Here is an 18,478-nt window from a genome sequence, read left to right as displayed (position 1 = left end):
GATAATTGGAATACAGTGAAACAATGCAGCCGTAATTGTGATACAATGCCACAATGCAGCACCAAACCACTGTTTTGCAACATTGCAATGCAAACATCAAGCCTTTGCAACATCACAATGTGATGAGGGTGCACCATGGCTGAAAAAGCCTAAATTGTAGGCCTCTCTTGACCAGGATGTTAAATCTATACAAATAAAAAATAGTTTGGTGTGGTTTTTTCTTTCCTGACCAACTCTTGCTAAAAGATCAAAGACTGGTTCATTTGAAAAGCCGACCCTCTAGGCATTTAGAGTGTGATTTTTCTTCTCACTGCTATACAATAAAACAGCAGTAAGTAGTTCACCGAAGTTCATAGTATTACAGCAATGTGATCCTAATGCGGGGAAAGAAAAAGAAGAGGGGCATGGTGAGGACTGGTACTTTGAGTTGGTGACTGCCGAGGGTTCTCTGTGTCCCCGCTAGTGCGCGGAGGATCTGGAGACATTTGACGTAAAAGCACAATTTATTTTTCTTTCTTTCTTTCCGTATCAGTGGCAATGGGGTGGGAGGGAAAATCTGTCTGGGGAAAGGGAGGCTGGAAAGAAGTCTGCATGGAGCAAGACCATTACATTGTAATCCACCATGATTTAAGTCTTTAATTTGGACAGTTCATTTAAGTGGCATTTTGACAATGCAGCTGCCAAAGCTCTCCTATTGCATGGTCCACCTGACAGAGTCTTACGTTCCTTTTAATGTCCTGAAATATGCCATCTCCTAGAGTTACCGTTGCCAAATTTCTAATCACACAAAACCGAACACCCAAGTCCTATCCTTTCCCTGAGGCCCTGGCCCCGCTCACTACATTCCCCCTCCCTCAGTGGCTCGCTCTCCCCCACCCTCACTCACTTTCACTGGGCTGGGGCAGGGCATTGGGCTGCGAGAGGTGGCAGTGAGCAGTGCCTCTGAAATGGGATTGGCTTGGATTGGTCTTGCTGTGAAACAACAGTGCAGCTTTTTTTATCTTGTAGACCTGGGAGCCTTGCTCAGCGCCCTCCCACAATGTCCAGGATGCCCAGCCTCTCCACTGCCATAGATCGCTTTCTCCTTGCCCTACACCCCGGCCTACCTCCCGGCTTGGGGAGCCTTCTTTCTTCCTCAGGTGTACCCAGCTGGAAATTACCCTGCTCTGGGCTGCTGAGACTTTTGCCAGCCTAGTTAGACACCTGACCTGCCTGAAAATATTCGGGAACAACATAAGAATGGCCATACGGGGTCAGACCAAAGGTCCATCAACCCAGTATCTTGTCTTCTGACAGTGGCCAATGCCAAGTGCTTCCGAGGGAATGAACAGTACAGGTAATCATCAAGTGATCCATCCCCTATGGCCCATTCCCAGCTTCTGGCAAACAGAGGCTAGGGACACCATCTCTGCCCATCCTGATTAATATCCATTGATGGACCTATCCCCCATGAATTTATCTAGTTCTTTTTTGAATCGTGTTATAGTCTTGGCCTTCACAACATCCTCTGACAAAGAAGGGTTAACCAAGATGAACACATGTATATTGTGTTATATTTGTTTTCAAAACTGCAACAGTCTCATACACTCTGTTTTTAATTCCTGAGTGCTCTTTAGAATCCTTTATCCCAGGTGCTGATGCCTCTTTCACTTACACTGACTTCAGGGAGGTTACTCCATATCCGTGTGAGAGGAGAATCAGGCCTGCAGGCTTTAACTGGTCGTAAAGAGCAATTCACCAGGTCCCTGATCTGCTTAACAAACCAGCAAAAGAGTATACTGAGACAGACTGGACTACTAACCTTTCTGTGATAAAGGACCTGAATGAAGCATGCATTTATATTTCTCAAAGATGGCTGGAAGAGTTCAGAACAACAGATACAATTTCAGATCAGATTTGTTCTCCCTCTAGGAAGGACTATCAACACATACAATTTGTTTAGGATCATTATATTGAAAAACTGACTTATCTGTTATTTTATACCTGTTGTGCCATTCATCAGCAAATCAGCTTCATTTCACATCACAATGAAGGCTGGGCTTTTAGTGCTAGGGGCAGTTTCTGCTCAGTGTCCAGGGACTCCAACAGCAAAATGGGACCATTGCCATATTGACTTAAACTGTGATCTCATCATCTTTCCCAAACTAAAAAGGATTGGTCTGTACCTTTGCCAGGAAGTGGCACTGGGGATTCCGTAACTGGCACTCTTCACACTGACTCAACACTGCCCCAGTATTCCAGCATGGTGTTGGGCGCATACTGTCCTTCAGAAGAGATGTACAGCTGAGACCCTGACTGTGTTGTTATTACAGATCTCTGGATTTCTTGTACAAGTAGAGTTGTTAGCCCTATTCCCCTGCCAAATGAGTAATTACATTCTGCCTCCCTGAATTCCTAGGTGTTTGGACTAGGGGAAGGAGCAGGCAGGCCTGGGGCGCATACTAAGATTACAGTTTGTTTGCCTCTTCTTTCTGTAAGGAATCTCTTCAAGTGTTACAAATCAAGTATAGTTTTAACAGAACACATAGTCCTGCATGGATTATTCAGTCCTGTGGAATGGAGGATATGCTGTCAGAAAATCAGTGCAGGAAGAAAAATTTATGCGATTTGAAGAGAAACCAGAGTATCTGACCTGTAACCCTGAAGTGCTCCTAGGGTTACAGCAAGCTCAGGATGAAATTTCCTCAGTTTTTGAGTGCAGTGGTACTTTACAATAGGTACCTGAGGCAAACCTATTGCTCAAAGAGGCATATAAAACCCCGCATTCTCTCAGACAAAGGTTATGTGATCAAAGTTTCTCCTTCCTTGCACAGACACAGCAGAGCCTACTGTGAATTACCTACTATGAATCTTACTCAAATGTGACTGAAAAAAATAGAGTACTGGATGTGAAGTGTGGGTTACACTGGTAGAGTTATGCTGAAGAAACTTGCATCATAAATCCATGTCTGGGTCAAGCCATGTCTATTAGTTCCTTGGGTTGTTCACCACCAAATTCACTTGTAAAGCTCATGCCCCTAGTTTATCTTTTTGCCTATCATGACCCCATCTGCCACCATCAGTGTACAAATTAGCCCGAGTGGTAAATCAGTTAAAGTTACATTACTTTACCACTCACACCCATTGACCAACTTGGAGATCTGACATAGACCTAGCTGTGCATCTATCTATACTTAGATTTGTCTCCCACCAATGTAAGTGCCCTGTTACAGCAACACAGTAACACCACCTCAGTGAGTGTTGCTGAGCCATGATCAATGTACCATGTTACCTATGTCCACTCTAACAGTCCTCCAGCAGCTGTCCCACAATGCCCACTGCCGACTGCTCTGGTCACAGTTGTGAACTCCGCTGCCCACAGCTCACATAAACCGGAAGCACCACCCTCGCTCCCCCCGCACTTTTAAAGCCCTGCAAATGTTTGAAATGCCTGTTCCTGATTGTCCAGCTTGGTGAGCTCACCTAACAGCTCTCCACTGTTGTGTGCTACTAACCAGCTCACCAGCCTGGCTGCATACTTCAGACGTGCTCCAGCTTGGAGTAGACAGGAGATATTTCAGGGAACAGCAGCAGTACCACGTGAAAGTGAGGAACTGCAGCAGGCATACCAAAAGGCCAGGAGGCCAACAGTCACTCTGGTATCAAGCTGCAGACCTATTGCTTTTACAAAGAGCTGCATGGTATACTTGGCAGACTCCACCACCACCCTGCACACCACCATGAATACCTCTGAGGAGCCTGAGTCACAGGCCCTTGCATGAACAGCGAGGATGAGGAGGCGAAGAAGAGGGCGGCCATGTATCTGAGGTTTCCAGCTATGCCACGAGCCAGGACCTGTTTGAGACTCCACCACACTCCAGTCAGTCCTGGCAGTTGAGCATGGATGAGCCTGACGAAGGGGAAGGAATCTCTCTGGTAAGTATGTAAATGTATTTCACATTACTATGAAGTACTGATGGCATCCCAACTTAACAGGACATGATTTTTCATTAATGTACTCGTACTAGAAGAGGTAGTAGTACAACAAAGAGGTAGAGTTGCTATTTGTTTTAATTCCCCTGTAGCATTAAGCAGGGTGAGCTACATGGAGCAGTTTGTTTATGTGCACAGGATGTCCCTTGAATCCTCCTGTGAGATCTTGATGGAACTTCCATGGAAGTATACTGCGGTCTTCTCCTGAAGGTTTCTAGGGATGACAGCCTTATTTCTTCCTTCCTGGTAGGACCCTTTCCCACGCAAGTCGGTGATAACTTTGGCAGGCACCATTGCAGTAAACAGGCTAGCAGCATATGGGATCGGGCTGCTTCAGGACACCATCAGCAGCTGGGCTCTCTGTGCCTTTGTCACACTCAGGAGTGAAATATCAGATAAATCACCACTGCTTGTGGAAAAAGGTGCCAGTATCCAGTGTCTTTGCCTGGTACTGTTTCATGCACCCGAGCAATTCTCTCCTCATTGCCCTCACTCTGGTGGGTCATACTCATCATGGCTGGTGTTGTGAGTGGCACAATGCACAAGCACTCTGAAGCAGAAGTATCAACAAGCATGTCTTGTTTGATGAAACTTTAGGGGAGCAAGGGAGGGGCATTCCGAAGCTTAAGTTTTACTTTCCGCTGTGACGATACCGACAATGGTGACTGAGTGTGTTTTATCTGTAGCTGCGTGCTGTTGTGTCCTTCAGGGGTTCCCCTTCTACACCCATGGAACACGAGTCAGATAAGGCGGAAAAAGAAGAGGACTTGGAATGACATTTTAGTGAGATCATGCAACCCATTGCCGCATTGGCGCATGGAAGTGGCCCACATAACACATCGTGGGCCACATATGCAGCCCACAGCAGTAAACAGGTTGAGAACCACTGCATTAGAGGATAGTCAGTGCTCCCAACAGTATTCACATGAACCATTCATGGCAAATAGGCTCAGCAGAGCAGAGACTCTACCTCTGGGGTTAAACATGGACAGGAGTGACTGTTCCCGCCCCTGATAGAGGGTATGGTGGGGAGAGATATGCAGTCCTTTTTGATCTAAATACAGAAGCTTGCTTGGAAAATTCAGATGTTATAATCAAGCTATCTTCTTTGTTAGACCACTTTAGTATTCCATGACTAGTGAAAGCAGAGATGGTCTGAACAAACTCATATTGAGATTATGTTGAGACTAAGGTCCAGGTCAGGACTCTTATGAGCTAATCTCATGAGATTTGGGCCCCAAACGGTGGAAATCTCATGTGAGGCCAGCTCTTTCTGTGAGATACCCACCATCCAGACCTTCTTGCCACATCTGAACTGAAACTAGACAACAGAGCAGATCTACCTCACGGCCAAAAGCCCAGGTTCAGACACTCATCTGGGGATTCTAACATCTCCCCAAAATCCAAAGAGATTCAAATGTGAGATTCTGATTTTGGCCCATCTCTAATCTAAGAAACACTGGTGTCAGTCAGGAGTAACTCTACTGAGAGGAGTGGAGTTACACCAAAGTAAACAGATCAGAATCAGACCCAAGGGAGTTGTGCAGTCCATGTAATTAGGAGATTGGCAGTATTTCCATATATATTGCTTAACTGGACTTTTGCGTGCCATTACTGAGATACAAATAAAGGTTTCTGAATGAAAACATCTACGTATCTCTTTCTTGTTGCACTTGCCTACTGCTCATTAAAAAGACATGATACCAGCTTCAACTAAAGAATAGACATCTAATACTGAATTCTACCCGTATTAATCCAGGAAAATCCTGCTGACAGTGAATTTGTTTGATGAAGAAACACAGATATAGGCTCCTATGCTACAAAGTCCCATTATTTTAAGTATCTCCACCATGGGACAGAGTTGTACTGCTTTAACTCTACTGATATAGTTCCCCTAACGTGGATGCAGTTATAATGGCATAAAAGTGCTTATATAGGTATAGCTTATTACTGAAGGAGAAGGGGGATAAGTTATATTGGTAGAAGGCACCTTTATACCTGGATAACTGCATCCACACTAGGGGTTATACCAGTGTAACCATACCAGTAAAAAAATTACTTCCCTATCCAAAATAGTTATACTGGTCCAAAATGCGTGTGTAGACCAGGCCTAAGATCCCGCATTCTTCATTAAGACAAAACCCTCACTGGCTTCAAAGCTGCACAAAGGTTGGATTACTGCATAAGGATACCTTAGTGGGCATTTTGCTCAAGTTAGGCCTTCTGCATTGGGTCTTAAGTCTCTTATTATTTTATCTACATCACATGCAGATGTAATTGCATGTCAATGTGACTGCACGATACATTTATCCCTTTTGCAAAAACATTAATTTTCTTGATATACACCTGTGTTTTTTTTCCTATTCATTTATTGCTGACCGTCAAAAGTAGTTGGGATCAGGGTTAGATAATAAAAATAACGTAGAGAATATTTCAGAGCTTGCAATAGTAAATCATAATTGAGGCAAATCAAAACCAAAAAATGTAATGATGTTCTACTACAGAATGTGACAAAAAGAAAACTTTATTTGGCAAAGCAAAGCAAAACCAATAAAACTGAATGACATGAGTCAGTGATGCAAATGAACAATTTCTGCATTTCTTACATGCAAAAAAAAGGGCCCTAATTCTGTTGTCCTTCCTCAGGCAAAATTCCCACTGAAGTCAATGGAATTTATTGCCTGATTCAAGTCTGCATGTCTAGGCCCCATATTTATTTTTTTTCACATTTTTAAAAATATATATTTTATTTGTTCATTGTGAATAGATTAAAAATACAGTATGCAGCAAGATCATTCCAAAAAGTTTGTCAAAACATACTTTTCTCTTTAAAGGAATTGCATAAAATAAATTGTGCATATTTATGTAAACATAAATTTAATTAAAAAATTGACTGTCATGTCTGTTGTACACCAAAATATCTGTAAGATACCATGTTTGTGACAAGAAGTAAACTAAATCAGTAACAAAAGATTTTGTAGACAAAGTATTAACAATGACAATATTTTGCCTGTTGAGTTGTATAACTCCATATGCCTCAAATCTATGAAGAAGTTTCTGTAATTATACCAATAACACAATTCAGTGAATTAATCTGCATGCCAAAAGGTGTTAATAATTACCCTCTTTGAGCCCTGTGTTTATATTTTGAATTTAAACACTCAAATCTCCTCCCCTTTCTATAGCGGGCAAGTGTGTGTTAGCTACATCAACTCTTCTTCGTAAAGGAAAACTACGATTAGCTTTTATACCTTTACAATAAAAACATATTATTTATCTATCTATATTATTTATTTATATAGTGCCTACAGTATGCGAGCAGCGTTTAGACTATATGCACATTGTTCCAATTTTTTCCCCGTAGATATACATAAATGCCTGTCACTAGTCTACCGGTTTGCATGATTGAACGATGCAGTTGTCTCTCAGAGCTTACATTTTCTTGCAACTGTGCTTCCCAGCGGGAGGGAATGAAGTCACTAAGGAAGTATTGCTTATGAGCATGAATGGGTATCACCACATTCTGTGCACCCGTTCCATTTTCAATGGAGTACAGCAGAACTGCACCTGTTCCCTTTCAAATGGAGCTGTGTGCATGCTACAGAGGAAGGGGTAGGAGTTGCCCCTTAATCTCTGCAATTAGATGTAAAAACGCCAAAATCTTATACCTCAACTGCAGTTTCCCATTAAGAACATCCCAGCTATCTGACTTTAAATAACAATTGGTGATTCAGAGTGTATACTTCCAAGATGACCCCAGAGACGACCCACTCTACACACAGAAGAGAAAGGTGTAACACTTTACTGACCCATTCCATCAAATCATTTAAACATGTGCTTTACTGCAAGCATCACAGACGTCCCATTGAAATCAATGGGCTTCAATCAATCGTGCTTAAACATGTGCTTAAATGCTTTGCTGGAGCAATAGTAAATATTCAACACTCTCTTCCCTTAATAATGACACTGTCATCCTAACCCTTGTGTGTGTCAACCTACACTCTCAGAAGATGGTAAAAGGACCCACCTTGCAGCTGCATGTCCCATGATGACAGTAATCTATCAATCTTAAACACCTAAAAATCAGAACTAAATAAATAAGACCAATAAATAGATCCAGTTGCTATACAGATGGCACTGGACTCTTGAAATAAAACTATGAACTTAGTCTAAGATTCTCTCTTAAATGGTATCTAATGAGGCGATTTTTTTTTTTTGCAACCAGCACAAATATGTTTTTTCTTTAACAAATAGGTATATAAAGCCTTTTTAATATGTTATTGACTTATGAAAAACAGAGATCCTTTAGTATATCTTAGCGTGAACATCAGAGGGGCCAAAACTCAGGTGTGCAACTACAGACTGTGAATCACTAGTACAACAGAAGATGAACTTTGTACCTTTACGGCTATTATTTAGTGAATCAGTACACTCAAATTTTATTGAGCTGCTGAATAGATTATTCAGCAAACAGCTTAAATCTATTGTACAGTAATTAAGTCTGAGTGCTTTTTACATAACCTAAGCACAAAATTATTTAGAATAGAGGGGTAGTAAATGTACATGGCATGTCAGTTTCTCTAACCTCTTTAAATGTCCCTATGTAGAAATGGTTGGGAAAGGTATTTCTTAATGTTAAGTGCACTGCGAATGGCGATTTCACTGTAAGAACTAAATGATATAAAGAAATCAGCAGACAACAGACTTTTTTATAGTATCTTATAGGAAGCACATCATAAGTCCAGTAGGACGATATGCAACTTAGACTATTGTATTAGGACAATAAGATACAATAGAAAATGTTGCAAAAAAATCTCCATTTACTATTGTGCCTGGTCTACACAACGAAATCAGCTCGACCCAGCTACATCAGTCAGGAGTGTGAAAAAGAAAAATCCAAACCCCTCACTTATGTAGTTAAGATTATCTATGCCAATGGGAGGGGTTAGGTTTTGTCTACAACGAACCACTACAGCAGCAGCTGTGCCACTGTAGCATTTCAAGTGTAGACTAGCCCTCGGTGAAATCTTGGCCCCATAAAAGTCAATGGCATTTTGCCACAGATTTCAATAGACCCAAGATTTTACCTACAACTTTTAAAGTACAGGTTTGCTACATAAAAATGGCACTCCTATATTCAATGGACCTGCTCTCCTTGTGTGAATTCAGAGTTATAGCTACTTTTCTGACTGAAATAAGTTTTTACTTCTTTTCAGAGGCCATACACATGTGGGAGAGGGTGCTGGAATGCCTCATGAAGAGAATTGTTAGCTAAGTTCTGACTGCGGAATTTGTATTGTTGGTGATGAGCGACCTAAAGAGAAACCATCTTGACTTTCAAGTTCCAGCTTGATTTTCAGGGCGAGCACTTAGAAAAAGCATTTTTTCATTTGCAAACTGAGAAGACGGCATCTGGAATCACTTAAGGAAGAAAATAAACATGGTGCCCCCAATATCACCATTTTTACAGAGAACTGCATTGTAAAGAGTATTATTAGCATAATTCCATTCCTGATTGCTCCGGTTCTTGGATTTATTTCACAAGGGGAATTAAAAAAGGGAATTTCTGCATGTATGTTTACATGGAAAATGAAGAAGTACCTGAAATAAACCAAATACTGGTGTAGAAGTGCTTTGAACTTAGAAATGTGTGTTTTTTTGTGAGGAGGGGAAGAGGAGGAGGAGGAGGAGTAGAAAGAAATAAACACACTGATACTCTGCTATGTAAAACAAAAGTGTGCAACGCAAGCTGACATCAGCTTCATTTTTCAGAAATTAATCAGGCTCCTCACATCTAACAGTTAAAAGTTATAAAAGATCGAGTTCATAGATACTGCAGCTTTGAAGTATAGGTAAAAGTACATTTATAGTATCCCCAAAATACAACCTACATTTGTATTTCCCCCCCCCCAGAATAAAGTTAGAAAATTAAAGTATGAAAAACACAAATCAGTAACGACACATAAAAATACATCATTTTTTTTTTTGCAAAGTAACAGTCTATAAAAATTATTTTTAATATACAAGAGCTGCCTCATTTGAAGTTTCATTCCTCCATCATTGCCCAAGCTTCTTCCGCTTTCTGGTAGTATTGATTTGCCAATCTGCCCTTCATGGCTTGTATTGCCGCTTCTGCTGCTTCTGTATACAACTCACCTAGGAAAAGCAGTTTGAGAGTCATGTCAGACCAAAGAAAAAAAGTTTCTTCCTCTCTACAAACAGTACAGGTGCGGGAAGTTAAAGAAAAAAAAAAATGGAGGTCAAGTTACAGGGCCAGACCTTCAGCTGGTATAAATCCAGGTAGCTTCATTGACATCAATAGAGTTATACTGATTTACACCAGCTAAGAATCTGGCACACAATGTTAAAATTCAGAGACAGGGCTAACTACTGATATGGCAGCAGAGGGACATTTTCTGATGTCCCTACAAGGATCATAAATGCAACAGGCCAGTAACCAGCAAAACAAAGTCTTATGAATGTTATTAGCAAACAAAGATCACATCGAACCAATTAGAATGTCGTGCACTCAGAGTCAAATGTCTGCTCCTGCGAGGTGCTGGGCACCCAAAACTCCCACTGCAGCCAATGATCTTCGAGGGAGCCGAGCAGTACTGCCAAAAGGGATTTGCCACACTGGAGGATTGGAGCTGGTTCGGTCCACTGTCTAAGGCATCCACAAAATATCACTTGCTAGTTTTGCCTCACATTAGCTGGAGCCATTACAGTTTCACCTATCCTACAGCAGTGTTCTTCACTGCAAGGCCTGCGAGCCAGTGGACCCTAAATACGGCTCTCTGTCGATCACGCTTTCCAGCGGCAGTGGGGCTGCAGCTAAGGCAGGGGGTGCAGGCTCTGGGAGGGGGCTCAGGCTTGGGGTGCAGGAGGGAATATGGGGGGCTGGCTCTGGGAGGGGGCTCAGGGCTGGGGCAGGGGTTTGGGGGGCTGGCTCCGGGAGGCTGCAGGTTGGGTGGTGGAAGAGCTATTCAGAACCTACCCACTGAAGGGGACAGCACTTACTTCGGGCAGCCCCGGCCCCATGCTGCTTCTGGAAGGGTCTAACGCGCCCTTGCGGCCCCTGGGCCCCTCTCTGCAGGCACTGCCCATACAACTCCCATTGGCCACAGTTCCCCATTCCTGGCCGATGGGAGCTGTGGAGGTGGTGCTTGGAGGCAGGAGCAGCGTGTGGAGACCTCTGCTCCCTGCCTTACACCTCCAGGGCTGCGGGGGCATGCTGGCCACTTCCGGGAGCAGCATGGGGCCAGGGCAGGCAGAGAGCATACCGCCTCCTACACCCCAAGCCCCTGCCCCAGCCAAGCCCCCTCCCAGAGCCCGCATCCCATATCCCCCCTGCACCCCGTACCTCCTCCTGGAGCCAGCACCCCATAGTCCCTCCTGCACCCAAACACTCTGCCCCAGCCTAGAGTCCCCTCCTGCACTCAAACTCCCTCTCAGACCTTCCACCCCTCACCCCCTCCTGCACCCCATGCCCCTGCCCCAGCCCTCTCCCTGAGCCACCCCTCATACCTCCTCCTGCACCCCAAGCAATAGTACCAAGAACAGTAATATTACCATATCAACCAACAAAACTCGGAGTGTTCAACCGTCAGTGTTGAGTTGATGTGGCTCTCACATTGAAGTTTTTTTGCCAAAGTGGCCCCACTTCAAAAATTGCGAAGAATACTGTCCTGCAGCATTGGCTAACACACAGCTGTTTTATAAGTTGAGAATAAGCCAGCTCCTAAGTGGTTTTGGGGAGCTGGTAGGAGGAAAGAAAGTTGCTGGCTCCAGGAACCAAATCAGGATTTTTGCCTGCAGTGAGTCCTGACTGAATCTGCCTACTCATTACTGGCACACTCTCTCTGCCAATGACTTCCACTTCTTCTGTGCCTGGTCTCCCACTACTAGAGAAGGGGATACAAATGAGATGGAGAGGGACCAGCTTAGAGCACAGAATAACTACATGCAGGGAGAAAGGCTGCCGGGCTGGTGGTGTGAAGCTGCTGGCCTGCTTGGTGAGGCCTGGCAGACAGTTGGCCCACTCCATAGGAATCCACCAGTGTTCAACCAGGCAAGGTTAGGGATCATTCAGGTGAGAGGGGGAGGTGGGATTCCTTCTGCGTGACGATGAAGATGAGGCGAGGGACTTGATGTCCAGCTCAGGACTCAGAAGACCCTGGAACTTGAGAGATCAGGATACAATTCCTGTTCCACCACAGACTTCTTGTGTGTGCCTCAGGTACCCATCTATAAAATGGGGATAATAGCATTGCCCTACCTCACAGGGGTCTGAGGCGGATAAATACATTCAATACAGATATTATAGTGGGGGGGGTAGAGGACACATAAAAACCTAAGATGGAGAGATAGCTTAGAGGCCTCAGGACGAATATTGCATTCTAAGGCCTAGTACAGCAAATCCGTGTCCCCTAAACCCACCCTTCAAGGACCTTTAGAATGGCATGTTAAGCATCACCCAATGTGTACCTAGACTCATTCAAATATTAAGCAAAACGGACATACACGGCACTGCCACGGCACACCAACAGGAATGGACCAAGTCAACATCCTACCCGATCTTTGGGGATCCTTGGCCAGGTGGAACCCTCCTGTCATTAACATCTCAGCTTCCCTCGCCAGGAGCAGATACCGGGGCTCGTCCTGAGTTCCATCGTATTCACCCCCTTCATCATAATCGGTCATGTTCAGTGCAGCGTTGTACCAGTGCAGAGCTTCCTTCCAGTCTTGGATTCTGATTTTTAAAATAATTTTTAAAACAGGTTACCCTGGGAAATGAAGAAGTTTTACTTTGGAGCTATAGAGCTCAATCCTGCAAAGTGCTGAGCACACCGACCCAATCCAGCAAAGCACTTAACCATGTGCTTACATTTAAGCAGGTGATTAGTCCCACTGAATATGCATTACAGGATCCAGCCCCCTAATGATGAATGGGGCTAAATTCACTTTACATCCATTTGGGATTCACAGGGATGAAATGATGGATTGCAATGGCTCGACAAGTTTATATTGTTTTCGGCTGCATTCTTATACTCTAGAATCTCAGCTTTCTTTAAAAGAAAAAAAAAGCAAGTCTTTAGCCTGTATGCGTGTAAAGATAACATTAAAACTGCAAATCAAGTGCAAACTGAGGTCTGTCTGAGCCTTAAGAAATAGCTGTGGTGTGAACTGCCCCATTCATTTCAATATGATGTTAATTCTTAAGCCTAATGATAATTTAATATCAGTTTTGTTAAGTGTTTCTTTGCTGATCAAAACATATAAGAAATAAAAGGGATGATCATATTATGAAGATCTGTGCAACTGACTGAGTGGCATCTTGTTTTGGCATCTTAAGTGGGCACAGTTTGGTTTGTGGTTGAATCTTGGGAGAGAATCACAAATGCACACACACAATCTTCCTGGATTCTGAGCTGAATGGCTATATTAATATGTCCCATTCAAGGTTGGCATTATTAATAAGACAAAAGGAAGAAGGGTGTAATCCCTTATCCATCACCTGGTGTGTTTGGTACATCGGAAAATTAATCTAATATTGTATTTTTTTTAAAAATTATGACATTTTAAAAATATACAAAATTCGTGAACAAGATGCTGTGTAGTTTGTGGCAAACCACAGCATGTATTTTTGAGTCAGAGCCATCCTGTTGTAATTTTGGCTGTATCAGCCTTTTCCATTATAAACTCTGAATTTCAGGGCTTGCTTAATAGCCTATCTATAAAAATTGTTATTAAACTGCTCCGAAATGAGACCAGCCATTTTAAAGTTATAATTAGAGCAGTGGTTCTCAACCAGGGGTACACGTAATGCTTGGGGTATGTAGAGGTCTTCCAGGGGTACATCAAGTCATCTAGAGAGTTGCCTAGTTTTACAACAGGCTACATAAAAAGTACTAGCGAAGTCAGTACAAACTAACATTTCATACAGATAATGACTAATTTATACTGCTCTATACAGCTCACTGAAATGTAAGTACAATATTTATATTCCAATTGATTTATTTTATAATTATATGGTAAAAAAGAGAAAGTCAGCAATTTTTCAGTAATAGTGTGCTGTGATATTTTTGTATTTTTATGTCTGATTTTGTAAACAAGCAGTTTTAAGTGAGGTGAAACTTGTGGTATGCAAAACAAATCAGACTCCTGAAAGGGGTATGGTAATCTGGAAAGGTTGAGAACCACTGAATTACAGTGCTTGTCACATGAAAAGAGATTTGCCAGTTTAAAACTTCAAATCATCCTGGATTTAAAATAACGACATCAACTTAAAAATCACACTCTTCTCTGACATCTTTTGCTATCATTATTAAAAGTAACTAGAATGACAATGACTGAAAGTGATTAGAAAAATGATTCTTCTTCAATCTTTTCAATGTGTTTACTTTGTACATTTTAGAGCATTGTTTACAGGTAGTTTCAGTATTTCCTTGTGTCAGTCTGTCTGCTTCCCCGGTTGTTTGGGTCTTTCACAATGCAACGAAGAAGGAACAATAATGTTTTTTAAATCAGGAAAATGTAATGGTAAAACTCACCTGAAGTGACTCAATTTTTAAGTGACTACATTTCACACTGACAGTTTTTATACTCATTTTTTCACTGACCCTCACTTTTTGAGGACCTGGCCCTACTCCCATTAAAGCCAATGGCAATTTTACCATTGACCTCAGAGGAGAAAGCCTCAGGCCTTACCATAAGTAAGGGGGAAAGTCGCTATCGTGCAGCAAGCTTGTGCAAGCCCTATGTAAGCCTTAGTGGAAAATCCTGCCTGCTCCTTTGGGGTGAGGAGTGCCCCATAAAGCAGCAGCAGTGGTGTGGTTCCAATGTATAGGGACAATTAGACTGTTATGTGCATTCATCAGCCATTGCCCCGGGAGGGTGAGGGTATGCATCCCAGGGTTACTGCAGCTACCCTGAGGTGTGGGGACAGCAATCTCTTAGCCTTATTCACATATAAACCAGTGTGACTTGAATATCAGGGCCAAATTCAAACATGCACACAAAGCTCCCATTACATCAATGGGACATGCAACGCAAGTATCCAAGAGCAGGATCTGTCTCTCAATCTGTGTAACTCTTCCCTTCTGTGGTGATATAATCTTATAGTACAAATTCTGCTCTCACTTACACCTGTGTAAATTTGAAGTATCTCCATAAAATTCAGTAAATACTACTACTAATAATAATAATTAGCACTCATGTAAGTGAGAGCCTGCAATTAAAAAATCTTCTGCATGGGCAATCAAACATTCTAACCTACAATAAGTTATTCATTCACACATACAAGCTCACACACACAGTACCTGTTTGAACCAAGATTTACACCTGTGTCATATGCTCTTGCTACCAGAATCATGGAAGGCCGGTCTCCAGCTTCTGCTGCTCTCAGTAAATAATCAAATCCTTTTCCTCGGTTTTCCTCTGTGTCCTTTGAAGGCAAAAGCAGAAACAAATACTAAAATGGATACATCTAAAATTCCATCATTCGTTCCCTTAGTTGTAGGTACAACCCCAACAAAGTCAATGGGTGTTGCAGGTCTTCAGCACTTTTTGAAAAATCAGGTCCAAGGTGTCCAAGTTGGGCACCAAAAAGTGAGGGACCCAAAATCAGAGGCCAGTTTTGAAAATATAGGCCTCAATGACTTATCTAGAACCATGAAATTAATCTGTGGCAAAGACAGGAAAAGAAGCTGGTTATCTTGTTCCTAGTTCCAGGTCTTAATCAAAAGGGACCACCCTTCTTCCCTCCAAATGCATGCCTGGGATTGTTGGATATCGCAGTGAATATAATATTAGTATTATCACTCGGCAGGATGGTCTGCTGCTCCTAGACTAGACAGGACACAAACAATCCCAGGATGCTTTACTTTGTATTTTGGTATTTTCAGTATTTCTATACCTCTGAAGTGACCTCTGAAAGAATGTGATGTGGCAGCTGGGAATACATGAGTCCTAACCCTACGATGGCTTCCAGTTCTCCACAATCAGCAGCATGCACCAGGTGAAAAAGAGCGGATTCCTGATCCCACTCCTGATCCTTCTCACAGAAACGTCCAGCTTCGTGGTAGCGAACCATGGCCAGATGGACCTACAACACAGCATGAGTGACATTTTATTTAGAAAAGTTAAACAGACATACCAACTATGGCTCTAATGCAGTCGTTTTCAAACTTTTTTTTTCTGGCGACCCAGTTGAAGAAAGTTGTTGATGCCTGTGACGCAACAGAGCTAGGGATGAGGGGTTTGGGAGGGGCTCAGGGCTGGGGCAGAGGGTTGGGGTGTGGGGGTGAGGGTTGGGAATGAGGGGTTCAGGGTGTGGGAGGGGGCTCTGGGCTGGGGCAGGGGGTTGCGGTGCAGGAGGGGGTCAGGAGTCTGGGCTGGGGGTGCAGGCTCTGGGCTGGGGCCAGATATGAGGGGTTTGGGGTGCAGAAGGGGGCTCCAGGTTTGAGGGGAGGCTTGGGGCTGGGGTGCAGGAGGGGTCAGGGCTCTGAACTGGGGGTTCAGGCTCTGGGGCTGGGGATGAGGGGTTTGGGGTACAGGAAGGGGCTCTGGGTTTGGGGGGGCTCAGTGCTGGGGCAGGGGATTGGGGCTTAAAATTAATCATGTGCTTAACTGCTTTGCAGACAAGTATACTGGGAGGGAGGAGGTGAAGAAAGCAAGTTATTAAATTCACTCTCGCGCACAGTGCTTGTGAAGGGAGCCAGTTTGATAATCCTCAGGACAAACAGACTCTGTTTTGTCTATAAAACAGACATAGGCTGGCCAGCAGCAACTGTAAACCTCACTTACACAGTGTCTTCCTCTAGTGGTTGGACCACATAGCAGTTTAGGAGTCTCTATTGCCTGAGCTAAAAGACCCAGGTCTGCAAGGAGGCAGTTGTCACACAAGCTTCCACCACCTTGCTTCACCAATGTGCCTTTAACTGTGACCTGGTGAGACTCTAACAGAGCACTGGGGCACATGTGCAAGTCGCAGTGCACCTATTACGGCCCTTGGGCCCTTTAAAACAGAGAGCTGTGCTTGCAGGGCACATGACTAGGAGAAAGCACTGTCCTACAGGAAATCAAATATAAGGCTTTTTGCATTGTATGTAGGGGCAGCAAACAGGAGAGGCCCTAGCACACAGAATCTCTAGTTTGGAACACTATAGTAGCTAAGAAAGGTCTATCTGGGGAGGGGAGTGCAGAGGAGAGAGATGTGTCATCCCTCTTCCCACCTGCAGAAAGTGGGAAAGGTCTCTTACCAAGGTTGAAACTCCGGCTCCACCAAAATGAACGGCAAAACTCCCATTGACTTATATGGGGAAAGGATTCCACTCCAAGTATTTTCTATTACTTTGAGCTGTTTAAAATCTTCTGTTCAGTAATAAAAACAACAAGGAGTCTGGTGGCACCTTAAAGACTAACAGATTTATTTGGGCATAAGCTTTCGTGAGTAAAAGCCTCACTTCTTCGGATGCATCCGAAGAAGTGAGGCTTTTACTCACGAAAGCTTATGCCCAAATAAATCTGTTAGTCTTTAAGGTGCCACCAGACTCCTTGTTGTTTTTGCAGATACAGACTAACACAGCTACCCCCTGATACTTGTTCAGTAATAAACTCCACATGAGGAAAGGGACATGGAACTGATCTCAAGCATTGGGGCTTTTTGTAGACTGCCCCCACCCCATCTGCCCAATGGCTTATGGACTCTCCCTAATATATCAACATTGCTCTTTGCCTGTCTGTACAGTTGCCAGCTCGTCGAGGGGGCGGTTGTTACTATATAAACAATAATAAATTATACTTCTCAAGTCAGAAAGAACAGAATTAAAAGAACCATCACCACCTTCCCAAGGATGGATTTCCCAATTTTCTTTTCAAATTCCAGTGCATTGAGTCTCTGAACTTCCACTGCAACACAGGACGGTCTATGGACGTGGACTCTGGAAGAGTTGTAGAGATTCCACTTCTCCACACTGACCTAAGAAAACCCACAAACTTGTATGATAACTTTATTTGAAATAAAACGGCATCAAGACATTTAACTATGTTACCCCTCAGAAACTGAAGTGTCTGTTAAAGCTATTGTTTTTCTAGCAAACCTTTTAATTTAGGGTACTGATTTAAAAAGGCATGTTAGTAGTTACCCAAAAATATAATCACTTCTCTCACCAAAATCTCAGAGCAGCTCTCCATTTCTAAGCACACTAAGGCAGTAAACAAAATTACCTTCACATTTTGCAATCTTAAAATCACAGCAGCTAAAATAAGGCACCACAGTTAGGCCTGATCCAGCAAAGCCTGTGCTTAACTTCAAGCATGTGAATAGTCCTGTTGCAGTCAATGGGGCTGCTCATGCTTAAAGTTAAGCATGTGCTTAAGTGCTTTGCTGGATTGGGGATTTAAATAATAGCATTTTAGATATGGCTCATGCTCAGCAGTATCGGGCAAAATTAAAATCATCTCAATAAAAATGCTATGGAGTCCGGGCAAACGTGTGCCGGGG

General features: G+C 43.1%; 1 protein-coding gene across 2 annotated transcripts in view; it reads right to left on the bottom strand.

Moving 5' to 3' along the window:
* Positions 1-6,478: 6,478 nt before the first annotated feature.
* Positions 6,479-18,478, bottom strand: part of EEF2K (eukaryotic elongation factor 2 kinase) — a 46,105-nt gene continuing 34,105 nt past the window's right edge. For both annotated transcript variants that reach the window (XM_054041141.1, XM_054041142.1), the window contains exons 14-18: positions 17,819-17,953; positions 15,890-16,078; positions 15,294-15,418; positions 12,546-12,724; positions 6,479-10,128 (exon numbers count right to left, since the gene is read on the bottom strand). In XM_054041141.1, the coding sequence (XP_053897116.1) occupies positions 10,019-10,128; positions 12,546-12,724; positions 15,294-15,418; positions 15,890-16,078; positions 17,819-17,953 (738 nt within the window). In that variant the 3' untranslated portion in view covers positions 6,479-10,018. The remainder of the gene's footprint in view (positions 10,129-12,545; positions 12,725-15,293; positions 15,419-15,889; positions 16,079-17,818; positions 17,954-18,478) is intronic.

Source organism: Malaclemys terrapin, chromosome 10 (genome assembly GCF_027887155.1).
Source record: "Malaclemys terrapin pileata isolate rMalTer1 chromosome 10, rMalTer1.hap1, whole genome shotgun sequence".
In the NCBI taxonomy this organism is placed as follows: Eukaryota; Metazoa; Chordata; order Testudines; family Emydidae; genus Malaclemys; species Malaclemys terrapin.
The sequence above is the reverse complement of the archived record's forward strand: the minus strand, read 5'-3'. Positions and strand labels throughout refer to the sequence as shown.